General features: G+C 34.8%; 1 protein-coding gene across 1 annotated transcript in view; it reads left to right on the plus strand.

Annotated features, from left to right (window-relative positions):
• Sntg1 (syntrophin, gamma 1) overlaps nucleotides 1-19,031 on the plus strand; it is an 852,919-nt gene that overhangs the window by 596,172 nt on the left and 237,716 nt on the right. Inside the window, exon 9 of the mRNA XM_013009280.1 lies at nucleotides 16,058-16,160. Within this exon, the coding sequence (XP_012864734.1) occupies nucleotides 16,058-16,160 (103 nt within the window). The remainder of the gene's footprint in view (nucleotides 1-16,057; nucleotides 16,161-19,031) is intronic.

Below are 19,031 nucleotides of genomic sequence, written 5' to 3' on the forward strand. Positions count from 1 at the left end.
GCACTTTGCAGTGTTATTCATTTACACAAATGGAAATGATCAAATATCTAGTTGAATATAAGATTTTATATAGACACAAATTAACAAATCAAAGGAACTTTCTGGTCATAGAATGTAGTCTAATTATTAGTTGCTATACTGAATTACTAAATATAACAGCATGAAACCTTGGGTATTTGAATCACATCTCTGTGTCATTGTGCTAGAGAAAATGTTTAAGACCAATCAATATATACTTCAGTAAATTAAAAATTATAGCCATTTAAGAGAGGGTGTTTTTAGAGCGCAAGAGCTACAGCTTTACCCGCCTTCCCCATATTATACAATGGGGGTTCCATTGTTTCAAATTGACTGTGATGCCAAGATCAAACTGACTTTACCCTATTGCTTCTTTGAAATTGAGAAGCAGGGTAAACAGGAGTTTCTCTTTCTTATATGTAGGCTGCAAAAAATCTGTGGCCTATAGTTTCTTGTTTCTGATTTTTCTTTTTCTTTTCTTTTGTTTTTATTGTGAAAATACCGTACAGAGAGGTTACAATACATGAGCAAGGTAATGAGTACATTTCTTCTCAAGTATTGTCACCTCCTCTTTCCCCTTCCTATTCCTTCCTCTCTGCCCCATCAGTTCTGCTGAGAGTATCCAAAAGCACATGTGAAGGGTTAATTTACAAGTAGTATAAGTAGGCACTGCTTAGATAAATTGAGACAAACTCCAACCAATAAAAGTAATAGTTCTCTTTATATCTGTCTCAAAGAAGGTGATGAACAAGCCACACTTAGCACATTTAATTCTCAGTTTTACAGAGGTATCTTCATGAGATGGATCTTCTCTCTCAATTTATTCTCTAAAGTTTCTGAACAAATAATTTCTGTTGCACTCCTCACATGTAAAGCATAAATGCCATTGAGATTTATTTCCAACACATGTAACACTTTTTCCATGTGATTCCATGTGAGTTAATTAACTTGTGTTGGAGTTTCTGTTTCTTTACAGTAATTTGTATATTATAATATCAGTAGCATATGTGTTTGGCTGTATTATTTGATAATATTCTCATACGTTGGTAGGTCAACTTCACTTAGCTTCTACTACTGATTTTGCTTCAAGTATTTTTGAAATATTTTATAAACTTTCTTTATTGACTTAATTTGCCCTTATATAAAATGCTACCAAGCATATGACATATGTGAGATAGTGTTGCTTTCTGTTAGTTAGCAAGAATTTAAAATAGACCTCATGATACTCCATGCTAATTGGTTAAATCATTAAGATTTTTTTTATTTTTTTAAATTTTATTGTCAAGGTGATGTACAGAGGGGTTACAGTTACATATAGAAGGCAGTGAGTATATTTCTTATCTATTTTGTTAGCTCATGCCTCATTTTTCTCTCACTTTTCCACCCCTCAGTCCTTCCCCGCTGGAGTTGTATGGCTTATTTCATATTGTCATTTCATATTCATTTCATATTGTCATGAGTATCACTGTTGCATTGGTTCACCCTTTGGTCCTTTGTCTGACCATTTTGTTGTTCTCCCAAGGTACCAAAATCAAATACAGTGACAACAGTGGATAGCCGATAGACAAAAGAAAAAACACACAAAAGAAAAAAGAAATCACATAGTACATTAAAAACAACAACAACAAAGTAAAACCTCTTGTTTCCATGTCTTCAAGTTCATTTTACTTAGCATCATCTTATATGGTCATATGCACATACCTACTGAACTATTCTACTGATCTGCTAGACATATACTAATTATCCTAGACATACACTAATTATTACAAATGAGGGAAAGTATGGGATCTATGTTTCTTTGGGTCTGGCTTACTTCAGTTAATATGCTTTTTTTCTAATCTTTCCATTTTCTTACAAATGGGTGGTGTCATTTTTCTTATGGAAGCATGGAATATATATATATATATATATATATATATATATATATATATATATATATATATATATATCGGATTTCCTTGACCCATATCTATTTATTTCTTCTTTTATTATTTTTTTTACTGTGAAAATACCGTACAGATGGGTTACAATTATCTGAGCAAGGGGATGAGTACATTTCTCTTCCTTTGTTTCCCCTTACCATCCTTCCCATCTCCCCCCCACACAGCCCCCTTCCCTCCGTCCCCCCTCCCACCACCAGTGCCAAAGTTGTAAAGTTAGTTTTTCGACATAACGTCTTGTACATCTCATTGTTGCAATGGGTCCACCTGTATTCCTATTTAAACAATTGATTTTTTCCCTTCCCCACCACAAATTATACCAACATCAAAAACAGTGAAAACAGGGGTTATACCGTGGGGGAAGGACATACTAAGCAACAAAGAAATCATCTTATAAATATGTTAGAAACAGTAGTAAGAAAGAAAAACTATTTGAGTCCTTAATGAATTGAAATTCTTAGATATTATAACAAAGGCATAGCTCTTTGTATATCTATATCAACTATAGATGATATGTAACTATAGAGAAAGATGATATATAACTATATAAAGAATGATATGTCGATATATAAAGACATATAGACATGTAGGAATATGGAAACAAATAAATATATTAAAGAAATATAGACACCAATTGGTTCCATATCTAAGCTATGATGAATAATGCTGCAATGAACATAATTGTGCTGGGAGCTTTAGTATGGCCTTGTTTGTGGTCATTGGGTAAATGCCCCAAAGAGGGATTGCTAAGTCATAGAGGAACTCTATATTTAATAATCCTTTGAGGAACCTCCACACTGCTTTCCAGAGTGGTTGAACAAGTTTACACTCCCACCAACAATGTAGTAGCATTCCCTTTTGGCCACATCCCCTCCAGCATCTGTTGTTATTAGAGTTCTTGATTGTAGACATTCTAACAGGGGTGAGGAGGAATCTCAGTGTTAAAGAGGGTTTTTTTTCAGATTTTTAATGTTGCTTGTGGTATTTGTTGCTAGCATATAAAGATTATTTTGAAATATTCTTTTTTCTCTATTTTAAATAGCTGTACAATGGAATTGCCATTAATTAAAACTACTTCAAAGCATTAACTTTTAAAATCTAACTTTTTCTTTTTCCCTCTTTATTTTATTTGTTGTTTATTGATTTTGAGGGACAGTGTTGGAGTTTGAAATCAAAGAATCCCACTTGCTAAACAGGCACTTTTAACCCTGCCTCCAGCCAGGGATTTGCTGTTTGGTTTTGATACAGGGTCTTCTCTCCTGCTCAGGCACTTGCCTGGGTATCTGCCTATGTTAAGCTTCCTGTTAGCTAGGATAGCAGGCCTTCACAACTGTGTCCAACTTTTCCTTGAGGAGTTTCTCACACTTCTTTTTGAAGGAGCTGGCCTTGATCCATGATTTTGCAGCCTCCCAAGGAGAGAGGATTACATGTGTGAACCACCGGCAACCAGTTCAACTGTACTATTAATAGAGAAAACATTATTTTCTCATAACTTATAAAAACTAATTTAAGTTCCTTTTTTCACTGTATTCACCAAAATTTCTAAGATATTTCTCCCAAAATAATGCACAAATAGAGCATCTTTACCTTTAGGACAATTTTTTAATTGAGTCTATTAAACTTACTCCATTATATTTAATGTAGAGTTTCTGGATGTCAGATGTCATGATGAACTCTCTGAATACATGTGTGAACAAGGAATAACTTCCTGCCTTTGTAAAGCACACTGTACAGACAGAAGATAGGTTTCATGAGTATCTCAATGGACACTGTAAGCACAGGACAAGGGTGGTTGGAAATTGTTAATGGGAATGGAGAATAATAAGTAAGTCAGATAAATGAGGGCAGGGGTATGTAGAGAAAGATCTGCATTAGGCTGGGGAAGGTAGAACACAGTGATGTGATTTCTGGGGCAAGAGTAGACGGAGGAAAGGATGCCATCCTTGCAAATATTTAAGGACAGCCAAAAACGGAAAGGAGCCATGGTTCTCTTAGAACTACTCCTCATAGAGGTCTTATCAGAAATTGTTGCTCCTTTTCACTAAATAGCCCTTTTGAATCTGGTAGAACTATTAATGTGCATATATATATATATATATCTGTTGTTGGGTGTTTGCTGTTGATGATGATGATGGCATTTATTCTTGACAATAATTTCCTTTATTGGGGATTTCTATCTTGAAATGAAATCTATTTGGTAATATTAATCCCTTGCTGAATTTTAAATGTTGTATTTATAGTATACTATTAGTATGTATTCATATAAATAATGGTATATCTATAGCTTCTTTTGTTATACTGTCCATGTCAATTAATTTTAATTTTGATTTTTTCTTTTTTTTGTCGGTCGTGGGGCTTGAACTCTGGGCCTAGTGCTGTCCCTCAGCTCTTCAGCTCAAGGCAAGCGCTCTACCACTTGAGCTACAGAGCCACTTCCAGTTTTCTACTGGTTTTATGGAGATAAGAGTTTCATGGACTTTCCTGCCCAGGCTGGCTTTGAACTGTGATCCTCAGATCTCAGCCTCCTGAGTAGCTAGGATTACAGGTGTGAGCCACTGGCGCCCGGCTTTGATTTATTTTTTAAAAATTATTTTTTGATCCATTCAGCACTGGGACTTGAACTCAAGGCCTAAGAATTGTTCCTTTGCCTTTATACTCAAGACTGGTTCTCTACCACTTCATACAAACCTTCACGTTTTGGTGACTAAGTGGAGGTAAAAATCTCATTGGTTTTTCTGTATGGGCTGACTTTGAACTGGAATACTCACATTTCAGCCTCCTGAGTAGCTAGGATTACAGCCTTGAGCCACTAGCATCTAGCTTGTTTTTGATAATTTTAATTGAGGCAATTTCAGTAATAGTCTACTGGAATCATGTATTCTTTATGCATTAATTTAAACTAATTTTAACAATTATTTTTACCTTCTGTTCCTGGTATTATTTTAGATGGTGTTTTTATTGTCAAATCTGGGCAGGTTAATCATACAAAATTAAAAGGCAAAGTAGCATACTTCTTAAATCATTGAAGAAATTCTGAAATGGTAGTTTATACAGTCTCATGATCTAGCTGTAAATATTTACTACTATAATGAATTTTTAATTCAATTATTGTGTGACTTTTCACATATTTACTATATAGAATCTTGCTTGTTGGAAGTCATTGAGAAGATTACCATTGTTTTCTGTTGTAGCTTTAAATATTAAAAGTAAAATTGACCCCAATGTTTCAACATTCCTTCCTCACAATGTCTCTTTTGCATATTAAAATTCAGTGACTTTTTGTTATATTTATTAACTATTTTTAGAGCCTGGATTGATTATTATTAGAACTCAAGGGGCTAGAAAGGTAGCTCAGTGGTAGAGTGCTTGCCTTGCATGTATGAGGCTCTGGGTTCAATTCCTAAGTACCACATAAGAAGAAAAGGCCAAAGTGGTACTGTGGTTCAAGTGGTAGAATGCTAGCCTTGAGCTGAAGTGCTGAGGGACCGCACCCAGGCCCAGAATTCAGGCCCCAAAACTGACCAAAAAACAAAAAAAAAACACAAAAAAACCTCAAAAATTGTTAAAACTAAGAGCTGACACTTCACATTAGGTACTATTCTTACAAAATACATACTACTGAAGACTTGGCTACTATTTTAGGCTGACTGTAGGAATTTTGGAATATTATAATTTTATTGGTTTTCCATACCCAAGGAAAGTTTTCCTTTGAATTTTAAAACCACATACAATTTAGAGTAGAAATTCCTATAGAAAATAAAACCCTACATTCTTCTTGCACTTAAAATTATAAAATAATTTGGCCCACTGATTAATGGGGTGGTTGTGTCTGAGAATTTTTTTGATGGTTTAAGTTTTTGAGCTCTAGTATATTTTAGATAAGAGGTCCTTGAATGTTGTATAGCTCGTGATGATATTCTCCCAATCTGTGGGCTTTCTATTGCTCTTGCTAGCTCTGTCTTTTGTCATACAGAAACTCTTCGGTCTAATGCAATCCCATTTATCCAGCCTTGCTTTGATTTGATGTGTTTCTGGATCTTTATTTATTTAGGAAGTTTCCACCTGTCCCAAGGATCCTTTTGTATCCTCTATCTCTTCCTGTAATATTTTCAGGGTATCTGCTCTTACCTAAAGATCTTTCATGCATTTCAAATTGAATATGATAAAAGGAGATATACAAGGATCAAAGTTCAGTTTTCTACACATGTAGAATACACATAGATAATTCTGCCAGCACCATTTGTTGAAGAGGCTGTCTTTCCTCCATCTGATGGTTTTTGGCTCCCTTATCAAATATTGGATGGCCGTAGGTCTTTAGGATCATATCTGGATCTTCCATTCTATTCCATTTTCCTCATGCCTGTTCATGTACCAGTACCAATATGTTTTTGTAACTATGGCTTTATAGCAGAGTTTGAAGTTTGGTATTAATATTTCTCCAGCAGTTCTTGTTGCTACGGATTGTTTTTGCAATTTGGGGTCTTCTATTATTCCATAGGAATATTTAGATTGCTTGTTCTATTTCATTAATGAATGTTGTTAGGGCATAGATGGGTACTGCATTAAATCTGTAGATAGCTTTTTGCTGTATTGCCATTTTCACAATGTTAATCCTTCAAAATCCAGGAGCATGGGAGGTTTTTCTACTTCATTAGATCTGCTTTGATTTCCTTTTTCAGATTTTTAAAGTTTTCATCATAGTGGTCCTTCACAACTTTGGTTAAGTTAATTGCTAGGTATTTTATTTTTTAGGCTATTACAAAAGGAGTTGTTCTCCTGATTTCAGCCTCTTTCTTTTTGTAGGCATACAGAAAACCTCCTGACTATTTCGGTTAATTCTAGGATGGAAATAAGAATGGCCAATAGATACTTGAAGAAATGTTCGCTATTTCTGGCCATAAACAAATGCAAATCAAAACAACATTGAGATTTCACCTCATCCCAGTTAGAATGGACATTATCAGAAAAAAAATAACCAATGCTAGTGGGGATGTGGCCAAAAGAGAATGCTACTACATGGTTGGTGAGAATGTAAGCTGGTTCAACTGCTCTGGAAAGAAGCATGGAAGTTCTTCAAAGGATTAAACATAGACCTCTCCTGTGACCCAACAATCCCACTCCTGGACATTTACCCAAATGATCATACACAAGGCCACACTATGTTCATTGTAGCATTATTCACCTTTGCTAAGATATAGAACCAACCCAGATGACCCTCAGTAGATGTATGAATCAATAAAATGTGGTGTATATATACACAATAGGATTCTATGCTTGTAGAAAATTAAAGCTAGATCCGTATATATCACTCTGCACCAGAATCAACTCCAAATGGATCAAAGACCTCGGAGTCAAAGCAGACACTCTGAAAACATTACAGGATGGAATAGGAGAAACCCTAGGTCTCCTTGGCTCAGGCAGAAATTTTCTTATTAGAGACCAGAAACACAACAAATCAAAGAAAGGTTGGACAAATGGGATTGCATGAAATTGCAGAGCTTCTGCATGACAAAGGTCATAGCTAGCAAGATCAATAGAAAGCCCAGGGATTGGGAGAAGACCTTCACTAGCCATACAAGGAACAAGGGTCTCATATCTAAAATATACCTGGAACTCAAAAAATTAAATCCCCCCAAAACAAATCTTCAAAGAAACAAATGCCCAATAAATAAGTGGCTAAAGACTTGATGAGAAACTTCTCTGAAGAGCAGAGAAGGATGGCCAATAGACACATGAAGAAATGCTCAACCTCTCTAGCCATAAAAGAAATGCAAATCAAAACAACATTGAGATACCACCTCACCCCAGTTAGAATGGCAAAAATCAAGAACTCTAATAACAACAGATGCTGGAGAGTATGTGGACAGAAGAGAACCTTACTACATTGTTGGTGGGAGTGTAAACTTTTTCAATCACTTTGGAAAGCCGTATTGAGATTCCTCAAAAGACTCCACATAGAACTCCCCTAGGACCCAGTAATCCCACTTTTGGGCATTTACCCAAATGATCACAAACAAGACCATAATAAAGCTACCAGCACGACTATGTTTATTGTAGCATTATTTACCATAGCTGAGATATGGAACCAACCCAGATGCCCCTCAGTAGATGAATGGATCAAGAAAATGTGGTATATATACACAATGGAATTCTATGCCTCCATCAGAAAGAATGACATTGCCCCATTTGTTAGGAAATGAAAAGAGTTGGAACAAATTATATTAAGTGAAGTACTCCAGGTCCAAAGAAACATAGGTCCCATGGTTACCCTTATTTGCAATAACTATTATATGTCTGAGTCAAGCAGAAAAGGTCAGATAAATTGATGTTCGGGGAATGAACCCCAAGATAAGTATTCAAATGTTTTTTTCTCTTTCATGCAATTGTTTCTAACATAGTTATAAGATGATTTCTATGTTGCTTTGTATGTCCCTCAATATAACCCCAGCTTTCACTGTATTTGATGTTGGTATAATTTGCAGAGGGGAAGGGCAAAAACAAATCGTTTAACTAGAGATACAGGTGGACCCATTGCAACAATGAGTTGTATAAGTCGTTATGTCGAAAATTGAACTTTACAACTTTGGTGGGGGAGAGAAGGATTGAGTGTGGGGAAGTGGCGGGAGTATGAGAAGGGTTGGAAAGTGGAAACAAAGGAGGAGGCAACAATGCTTGATAAGAAATGTACTCGTTTCCTCAGCACCACATAAGCAAAAAGAAAAAAGCCAGAAGTGGCGCTGTGGCTCAAGTGGTAGAGTGCTAGCCTTGAGCTGAAGAGCTAAGAGACAGCACCCAGGCCCAGAGTTCAGGGCCCATGACTGGACCCAAAAAATAAAAAAAGAAATGTACTCGTTATCATGCCCATGTAATTGTAATTCCTCTGTAGAGTATTCTCACAATAAAAAAATAAAAATAAAAGAATTCTATGCTTCCATCAAAAGAATGACACTGCCAAATTCATAAGGAAAGAGAAAGACTTGGAAAAAAGTCTTAAGTGAAGTAAGCCAAACCCATGCCAAGCCATGATTTCCCTCATATGTAATAATTTATATATGCCTAGGATAGTCCTAGATGAGGTTCACAATAGCCCAGTAATTATGTAAGTACGAACATAGAAAATGGTGCTAATAGAAATGTTCTCCACAATATGGAAATAAGAGGGTTTTGTTGTTGTTTCTTTTTCTTTTTTTGATATACGGTTAGCAGTTTGTTTTTTATTTTGGCTTTAAAAAATTTAATTGTAAAGATTCTGTACAGACGGATTACACTTACTTAAGTAAAGTAATGAGTACATTTCTTATTGAGTTTGTTACCCCTCTGTTGTTTTTTCCCTACCATCCCTTCCCTCCTCACCTCCCCAACTCCTCCCTCACCCCCCAAAGTAGTAAAGTTCATTCTCAACATAATGTCTTGCATATCTCATTGCTATAATGGGTCAACCTGTTTCCTTATTTTAGCATTTTGTTATTTCCATTCCCCTCCCCAAATTAGAAAAATGAATATTCATGATGTAGGGTACCAGAATCAAATACAGTGAAAACAAGAGTTATATCATGGGGGAAGAACATACCAAAGAAACAAAAAAAATCACATAGTACATTATAGGCACATTAAAACAATAACAACAAAGATAAAACCACTTTTGTCCCTATCTTGGAGTTCCTTCCACTTAGCATCATCTAATATGCTCATATGTACATAGCTTTTGACCTTTTCTGCTTGTTATAGATATACACTAGTTATTGCAAATAAGGGAAATTATGGGACCTATGTTTCTTTGGGCCTGGCTTACTTCGCTTAATATATTTTTTCCAAGTTTTTCCATTTTCTAACAAATGGGGCAATGTCATTCTTTCTGATGGAGTCATAGAATTCCATTGTGTGTGTATACTTATATGTATGTGTACACATATATCTGTGTATTCATATATGTATATATGTACATGTATGTATATACATATATATGTATATACATATGTATATATATACACACACAATACATTATATATACATATATATATATATATATATATATCACATTTTCTTGATCCATTCATCTACTGAGGGGCATCTGGGTTGGTTCCATATCTTAGTTACGGTAAATAATGCTGTGATAAACATAGTTGTGCTGATAGCTTTGGTATGGCCTTGTTGGTGAATGTTTGGGTAAATGCTCAAAAGTGGGGTTAGTACGTCATAGGGGAGCTCTATGTGGAATCTTTTGATGAACCTCAATACTACTTTCCAAAGTGGTTGAACAAGTTTACACTCCAACCAACAATGCAGTAGGGTTCCCTTTTGGCTACATCCCCTGCAGCATCTATTAACATAGATTCCCTGATTATAGCCATTCTACCTGGGGTGAGGTGGAATCTCAATGTTGTCTTGATTTGCATTAGTTTTATAGCTAGAGAAATTGAGCATTTCTTCATGTGTCTATTGGACATTCTTATTTACTCTTCAGAGAAGTCCCTCTTTACATCTTTAGCCCATTTATTAATTGGGTAGTTGTTTCTTTGAGGATTTATGTTGTTGGAGGATTTAATCTTTTGAGTTCTAAGTATATTTTAGATATGAGACCCTTTTCCATTGTATGGCTAGTGAAGATCCTCTCCCAATCCCTGGGCTTTCTATTGATTTTGCTTGCTATGTCCTTTGCCATGCAGAAGCCCTGCAGTTTCAAGCAATTCCATTTGTCCAACCTTTCTTTGATTTGTTGTGTTTTTGAGTCTATTAAGAAAATTTCAGCCTGAGCCAATGGGTCCTATAGTTTCTTCTATTCCTTCCTACAATGTTTTCAGGGTATAAGTTTTAATTTTGAGGTCTTTGATTGTTTTGGAGTTGATTCTGGTGCCGTAATTGATATATGAGGATTTAGCCTTCATTTTCTACAAGTGTTTAACCAATTTTGCCAGCACCATTTACTGAAGAGGCTTTTCATTCTATTCTATTGTTTTTAGCTCCCTCATCGAAGATTAAGTGGCTATAGGTCTATGAATTCATTTCTGGATCTTCAGTTCTATTTCATTGGTCCTCAGGTCTGTTCTTGTGCCTGTACCAAGCTGTTTTGTTTACTATGGCTTAATAGTAGAGTTTGAAATTTGGTATCACTGTTCCTCCAGCACTCTTCTTTCTGCTAAGGATTGTTTTGGCTATTTAGGGTCTATCATTGTTCAATAAGAATTTTTAGATTGCTTCTTCTATTTCCTGGAAGAATGAGGTTGGGATATTGATAGTTATTGTATTGATTTTGTAGATACCCATTGGCATTCTTGCCATTTTCACGATGTTAATCTTCCCATGGGAGCATGGAGAGTTTTCCACTTTCTTAGTTCTGCTTTAATTTCCTTTTTCAGGTTTTTAAAGTTTTTATCATAGAGGTCCTTCACTTCTTTAGCTAACTCCTATGTATTTTATTTTTTGTGAGGCTATTACAAAAGGATTGCTTTCTTACTTTCAGCCATTTTCTTCTTGTTATTGGCATACAGGAAAGCCATTGATTTCTGTGGGTTTTATATCCTGGTACTTTGAATCAGCTCAAGTAACTTGGGAGTGGAGTCCATGGGGTTATTTAAATACAAGATCAAGTCATTTGCAAAGAGGGAGAGTTTTACTTTATTTTTCCCTATTTAGATCCCCTTTATGTTTGCATCTTGTCTTAATTGCTCTAGCTAGGCATTCTAATGGTAGATTGAAGAGGAGTGGAGAGAGCAAATATCCTTGTCTTGTTCCTGAATTTAGAGGAAATGGCTTTAGCTTTTTTCCATTAAGTATAATGCTGGCTGTATGTTTGTCATATACAGTCTTTCTTATATTGAGAAATATTCTGTGTCTATCATCTTTATTGTCTAATTGTCTATCATCTATGTCTATTGTCTAATATCTATTGTCTTTCCTTTTTCTCCTCTGGTTTATTCCCTGGAAACTGTTTCTGATTTTAGTATCCTTTGTCTTGCATATAAATTTATCTGATTTTGGGAAAGAAAGGGAAATCACAGAAGCAGTGGACAAAGGCTGAACCAATGAAACATAGATACTCACTAGATACTATGTTGGAAATGAAATTTATGACTTGGGGGAGAGGGGAGTCATGAGGGAAGGAAAGCAGGAGAAAACTAGTGAGGGTAAACAATGTTCGAAAAGAAATGTACTTATTACCTTAAGTTACATAACTATAAACCTTTGGTATATCACCTTTATAATAAAATAAAATTAAAAAATATAAAATAAAGTACAGGTTAGTTGGAGAACTATGTACATACATTATGCGCATCTTCCAGACTGCTACAGCTCTTCTTCTACCAGTGGTGCCCATAGTAATTTTGAGTTTTGTATAATCCTAATTTGCCACCATTGTTTTGCATACTGACATTGAAAGTGAGAGTATTTTCTTCTCAGGCATCCCACATTCGTTGCTTTTTCCATGTCTCATCTATTTTCCAAAGCATATTTGACATCACACTTCGATCTCTCACTACTTCAAGAGATGATATATGAATTCCTAAAATATACCTCTGTACTCTACTTCCAGATGTATAGTTACAATTATACTTTATTAACTATCCATCCAAATGTTTCAGGTTTGGGGAATATGACAGTATCCTTCCCTGTTGAGCATTTCTGTTTTAAGAATTCCCACCAGGGAAGGTGACACAGGCCTATAATCCTAGATATGCCAGAGATAAAGACAGAAGGATTATAAATTCAAGGTAAGTATGGGAAAATTTGCTAAGAATTTATCTCAAAAATCAAAGGGCTTGGGCACAGTACAATTTGAAAAACACTCACCTAATAAGCACAAAGTCATGGATGAGTCCCCAGTATGAAAAAAAAAATCATCACTGTTCAGACTTCCTTCAAAACTGACAGGCATTCTGGCCTCATATTCAAGGTGTAAATATAAATACATACACTTTCACTAAAGCCACAGACAATTGGCATGTTCACACTTTGCTATACCAAGGGCACAAATGGGTGAGTAGATAAACAATAGACTACATAAGAGAGCTCTCTAATCAGAGTAGAAAACTTACAGAGCTTTCCCACGCATTGGTAGCTCACGCTTTTAATCCTAGCTACTCAGGAGTTTGAGATCTGAGGACTGTTTCAAAGACAGCCAGAAGAGGAGGTGTGATCAAGTAGTAGAGTGCCATGCAAGCTTGTGAAGTCTTGAATTCAAGCACCAATATTGGCCCCATAAAGAGAGGGGAAATAAAGATTGTTTTGCCTTTTCTCCATAATGTGATAAGTTGAGTTCTTATTGTCCCCTTTGTTAAAAAGCTTATTTGGGGCTTGAGCACTATCCCTGTAGATTTTATTTTTTCTCAAAACTAGCACTCTGCCACTTAAATCACACCAAAACTTCCAAACTTTTTGTGGCTAATTGATAAAAGTGTTCACGACTTTCCTGCCTGGGCTGGCTTCCAACATTGATCCTCAGATCTCAACCTCCTGAACAGCTAAAATTACAGGCATAAGCCTCTGGCACCTAGTGTAGAGATGTTTTTGAAATACCCCCAGGAGATATTTGCAGTATCCTTTTCAATCAAAAACAACCTCAGTTCTGGGCAAATTTGGCTTCATTTATCCTGGCAGCAGTAGCAGACATCCTTATTCATCTTTCAAGTCTCTTATTAAATGGAATGGCTTACAAGGGACAAGAAATAAAGAATACAGACAAAACAAATAGAAGGTCTTACGAACTTTAGTGAAGTTTTAATCCAAACAAATGAGTGGAAATTGGGAGTAATCCCTTCATAAACAGAGTTGTTAGATTTGTACTAGACTTAATATTAAAGTAATAAATATCTTGTAATCCCATTTCCCTTTTCCATTATGATTGTTATCATTTATCAACTTCTGAATCTTTGGTAAAAGCTTAGGCAGTTTGAAAAAATAACTATATTAGGATTACAATTTATATTTAAGTCATAAAGTGTGAAGAATAAAAAAAAGGTAACTAATCGTTGGTGTGAGTTTCTGATTTAACAGGAAAGGATGACTTTTCTTATAATATTCATGCTATAGAACCTGCATTTTCCAATTTGACTTTTTCAAGGAGATGAAATGTGCCCCAAAACAAAGCAAGAATATAAAAATTGTTTAATGCTCACACTCTGAAAAACTTAATGGCCTTTCAATAATTAAGAAATCTATGTGCATCAAACATGTGAAATTGTCATTCCATACAGAGATACATATATTTACAAGTGGTATTATATTTACAATTAAAATATCTCCGTGGAGGGTCATTATACTTTTTTAAAGTTATTCTTTCCAATTAGATATGGACAGAACAGATTGAAGCACATATTCATAATTTTAAAAGTAATGCAATTGTCCACTCCATTGTCTTTTCTTTAGACAATGACATAAGTTTACGTCTGTCACTTTTATTTGCATAACTGCACCTAACATTCTCATTAGTGTTAATTAGCTTACTTATTCCACTACTTCATATTTAATTTCATCACAAATTCTCATCTCATATGATACCAGTGGTGTTGATATTGTCTTTAATGTAATATCAGTGCAAATACAAAAATGGAATTAGTAAATGCAGACTGAGCTGCAAAATGAAAAGACATATATTGCATGGAAGTCTTGAATTGACATAAAAACAGAGCAAAATAGATATGTTATACTTTTAATCTAGCAATCCATGACATTAAATAGCACCATACTGATTTTAAAATACATTGTATATTTGTATCTTGGTACTACTTGGTGCTCTGGCCCTCCCAGGCTCTACTCCTTATGCTGGCTCACCCTACCTGACAATGTCAGATATGAATACCAGGGAAACTGTATTTTAAATCATGTCATGTGAACAAATGCTTGTATTGTTTTCTTTCAATTCTTGAAAAAATAACTTTTTCTTGCATTATTATACTCAGACATGAGGAAATATTAAGGGTAACACAAGAATACTGATTTTTTTCATCTTGTGTCTCAGAGAGAAATATTTTAATAATTCATTTTTAATGGTGTGATTGGGATTTTCTGGTAAATTGTCTTATTTGATTTTCTGGTAAATTGTCTTGTTTGAATCTATGTTCTTTGGGCAGAATTCATGTTTCATTAAAATAATATTCTTTGGGGGGGGGGGCGGTCGTGGGGCCTGAACTCTGGGCCTGGACGCTGTCCCTCAGCTCTTAAGCTCAAGGCTAGCACTCTAATATTCATTTTTTAGTATTGACTTTTATAGAGTTCTTGACATAAGTGTATGCCATTTATCAGATGAAGATACTCTGGTACTTTCCTGCAACAAGTAGCTCTCTTCATAGAGAAAAGAAATGATTAAGTTTGTGATTCTCAACTTTTTTTTCTTATGAATTGTGCATTTGGTATTATCACTAAGAAATCTTTTCCTCTCTAGTATTACAAAGGTTTTCTCTAATATCTATATCTAAGAGTTTAATATTTCTAGGAGAATATATATATACATATATATACCATATATATATTTCTAGAAGTTTTCCATTCTCTAATTTATTTTGACATGTATTATTGTAATACCATGGGAGGTTCTTCATTAAAAATATAAGACTATCCAGTCATTCTTGCACTGTTCATTGGAAAGATTTTGCTTTCTTTATTCCATTTTCCTTTCATTGAAAGTCATTGTCAGCTGAGCACCAATGGATCACACTCAGGAGGCTGAGAGCTGAGGATCAGGGTTCAAAGCCAGCCTGGGCACGAAGGTCCATGAGACTCTTATCTTATTTCCAATAAACCCATCAGTGGCACTATGGCTCAAGTGGTAGAATGCTTGCCTTGAACTGAATTGCTGAGGGTCAGTGCCCAGGCTCAGAGTTCAAGTCCCATGTCAGACCAAAAAAAAAAAAAAAGTCATTGTCTATTTTATTTGTGTCTGTTTCTGGGTATTGCTTCTGCTGACAATAGCACAATGCACACATATTTAAACAAGAGACCACAAGACACTCGAATAAATTTTTACTTATTTTTGATAATTTCCTGACTACTGGGGGGAAAACATGGTATGGGATTCATGGCAACTAATAATTTTCAGACTTTGTAATTACACAAAAATTGTAAAAATAATGATAATTACAATTTTAAATTCTTTTTATTTTTAGGTTCAGGTTCTCAGGAATGCTGGAGAAGAAGTGACCCTAACAGTGTCATTTTTAAAAAGAGCCCCTGCTTTCCTCAAACTCCCATTGAATGAAGACTGTTCCTGTAAGCATTTGCAAAGCATGGCTAAATATTTACATTGTATTTACTCACTAAATTCTATTTTCTGATTAGTAGCTATTTCTTTTCAGAGTAGGAATTCCATCCTTATTGTCAACATTTTTTTATTACAAGATGTTCTGCTGATTTTAATGAGAAGGCGATGGATTTAGAATTTGTTTTACAACTATTTGTCACATTACAATTCTTTTACTCTATAGAGAACTACGATTTGTTTTGAAAATTCATATTATATCTGGGTGCTAGGGATAACACTTGTCTCCTAGCTACTTAGATATCTGGAAGTGTATACCTGCTGGTACCTGGAGGATCATGATTTTCTGCAAGCCTGGGCAGAAAAATGTGTGAAACTACATCTACAATAAACAAAAATCCAGACTGGAGTCATGGCTCGAGTGGCAGAGCACCATTCAAGCTTACTAGATAAACAAGGATGAAACCTCAAATTCAAATTTGAGTAATAACCCAATGATAAAGAGCCAGGTGTTCTTTTATTTTTACTTTTATTACAGACTCATGTCTGTAATCCTAGCTACTTAGCCAGCTGAGATCTGACTATCAAGCTTCAAAGCCAGACTGGACAGAAGAGGCCATGAGACTCTTATTTCCAATTAATCACCCAAGAACTGGAAATGAAGCTATGATTTGAAGTGGTAGGGCACTAGCCTTCAGCAGAAGAAGCTTGGGGATAACTTCAAGACTCAGACGTAAAGCCACTACCAACAATATAATAAATTAAAGTAAAAATAAAAAAGAGAATGTGCATCATGACATGCATCATGTCCACAAGAGTTGGGCATGCTACTAAATTGCATTCATGATATTTACTGAATATAATGATTTTCTAGCAGGAAAATGGTGTAGTTGACAAGCATGAAATAATATTTCACTTGTCTTGAGAGTAATGACAGAAGAAAGCATTTATCTTTGGGATAATATAAAAGTTTATAGAAAAGTTAATAAAAAGTTCTATATCAGATGTTTCTTGGTTTTTCTTCCTTGAAATAAAATATATATCCTTTAATACTTCTGCTAAAATAATTTGTATTTTAAAATGAATAAAAATTATGTAAAGGATATGCAATATTTTTATGCACAATTGATTCCATTCTGAAAACACGAACACTTGGTTCATGCCCACTCCTCACTTCCTCTTTATCTGCTCCCCAGTCAATAGTGGCTGTGGACCTGCCCTTCCTTGCTGTCCTGCTGCTCCTCCTCAAGAATTGTATGCAATGGGTCATACTCTGTGTAATTTTTCACAACTACTTCTTTTATTATCAGCAGTTTCTTTACTATTCACCCATGTTATATTTAGCAGTTCTCTTGCAGCACCATTTAAGAAACCATTAGGTGAATATAGTAAAGATTCTCAATGTGTTTCCCAGCCTTTTCCTATTGTACATGAAGCTGCTATTATAAAGGCTGTTGTACAAAGCTTTTAATGGCAATTTTCCCATTCTATTTTGCCACAATAAATATCATGAAATTTGATTGCTGAATGACAGGATAGATTATATATATTAGTAAATTCGGAAAGTAGGTGTATTTTTATTACATTAAATACACATATCATCAAATTTGCCATCTTAAGTAAACATATACAGTAGGCATTCCTTTAGGTGTACGTTCTATGACAGTTGTACCATTTTTTTTTCCTTTAGCCAAATTAAAACTCTGTGCCCTTAAAAAAGAATGTGTTTTTGCACCCCTACTCTCTAGTAAACACTGTTCTATTGTTGGTTCTCTCTGACTATATTATATTACTCATAAAAGCCCAATACTGTAGTATTGGAAATTTTCTGATTGCCTTCTTTCATTTAGCATTGTGTGCTCAAGATTCATTCTTATCATAGCCTAAAACTGAGTGTCTTTAATTTTTTTTAAATTTTTTGTCACTGAGTCTTTTCTATCTAGCCTCCTCTGCCTGAGGTAAACACTATTCTCTCTCTACTTCTATGAGACTAGTCTTTCAAGATTTCCTGTATGAGAGAGAACATAGGACATTTGTCTTCCTATGTCTGAATTAATGTAGCATCCTGCAGGACATTTACATTGCTCTAAATGACTAGACATGGGTAAAATAAAATGGCATATATAGAGAGAATATATATATACAATAACATATATACATATTTATGTATATCAGGGTAGCTGTTCTTGGCTTTATGTTTATCTGGGGTATAGTACCTTATTACAATAATTTATTAACTCGTTTCTGGAATGTTCTTTTAAATGATTTTGAGCTTTATCCTGTTGCTAAGTTAGTGCCTTCGACTCGGGGAAAGAGTAGATTTTCTACTGCACCAGCTTGCTAATCTATATAGCAACATGATTATTTGTAAATTCCACCCATTTTTCATTGCAGGAATATATTTAAATTCTGGAAGTCCTATATTCTTTCCAATATTTGATGGTCAAAGACTTTCAGTATGCATTCTATTGAGTGTAGTGAAATGGTTCCTATATGGTTAATTTGTATTTTCCTGATGACTAAGGATAATGGCTCTTTACCTTGTTCTTAACTACCATTTTTGTCTTATTTTCTAAGATATCTATTCGTCTTTTTTCCCCATTTTCTTACTGATATGACATTTTGCAAATGTTTTCTATGTATTACTTTTTCAGTTATATGACATGTACATTATACATATTTTCTGTCCATCTCTGGACAACAATAATTTGTACAAAGCATATGTTTTTTAAAGCAAAAGTTTCTAAAACTTTTGGACAATATTCTAATTATTTTTTATATTTAATTTAATTTTATTTGTGAACATACTGTACAGAGGGGTTACAATTACAGGGGCAGGATAATGCATACATTTCTTACCAAGCATTGCAGCCTCCTCCTTT

The sequence above is a fragment of the Dipodomys ordii genome, unplaced genomic scaffold (assembly GCF_000151885.1).
Source record: "Dipodomys ordii isolate 6190 unplaced genomic scaffold, Dord_2.0 Scaffold9, whole genome shotgun sequence".
In the NCBI taxonomy this organism is placed as follows: domain Eukaryota; kingdom Metazoa; phylum Chordata; class Mammalia; order Rodentia; family Heteromyidae; genus Dipodomys; species Dipodomys ordii.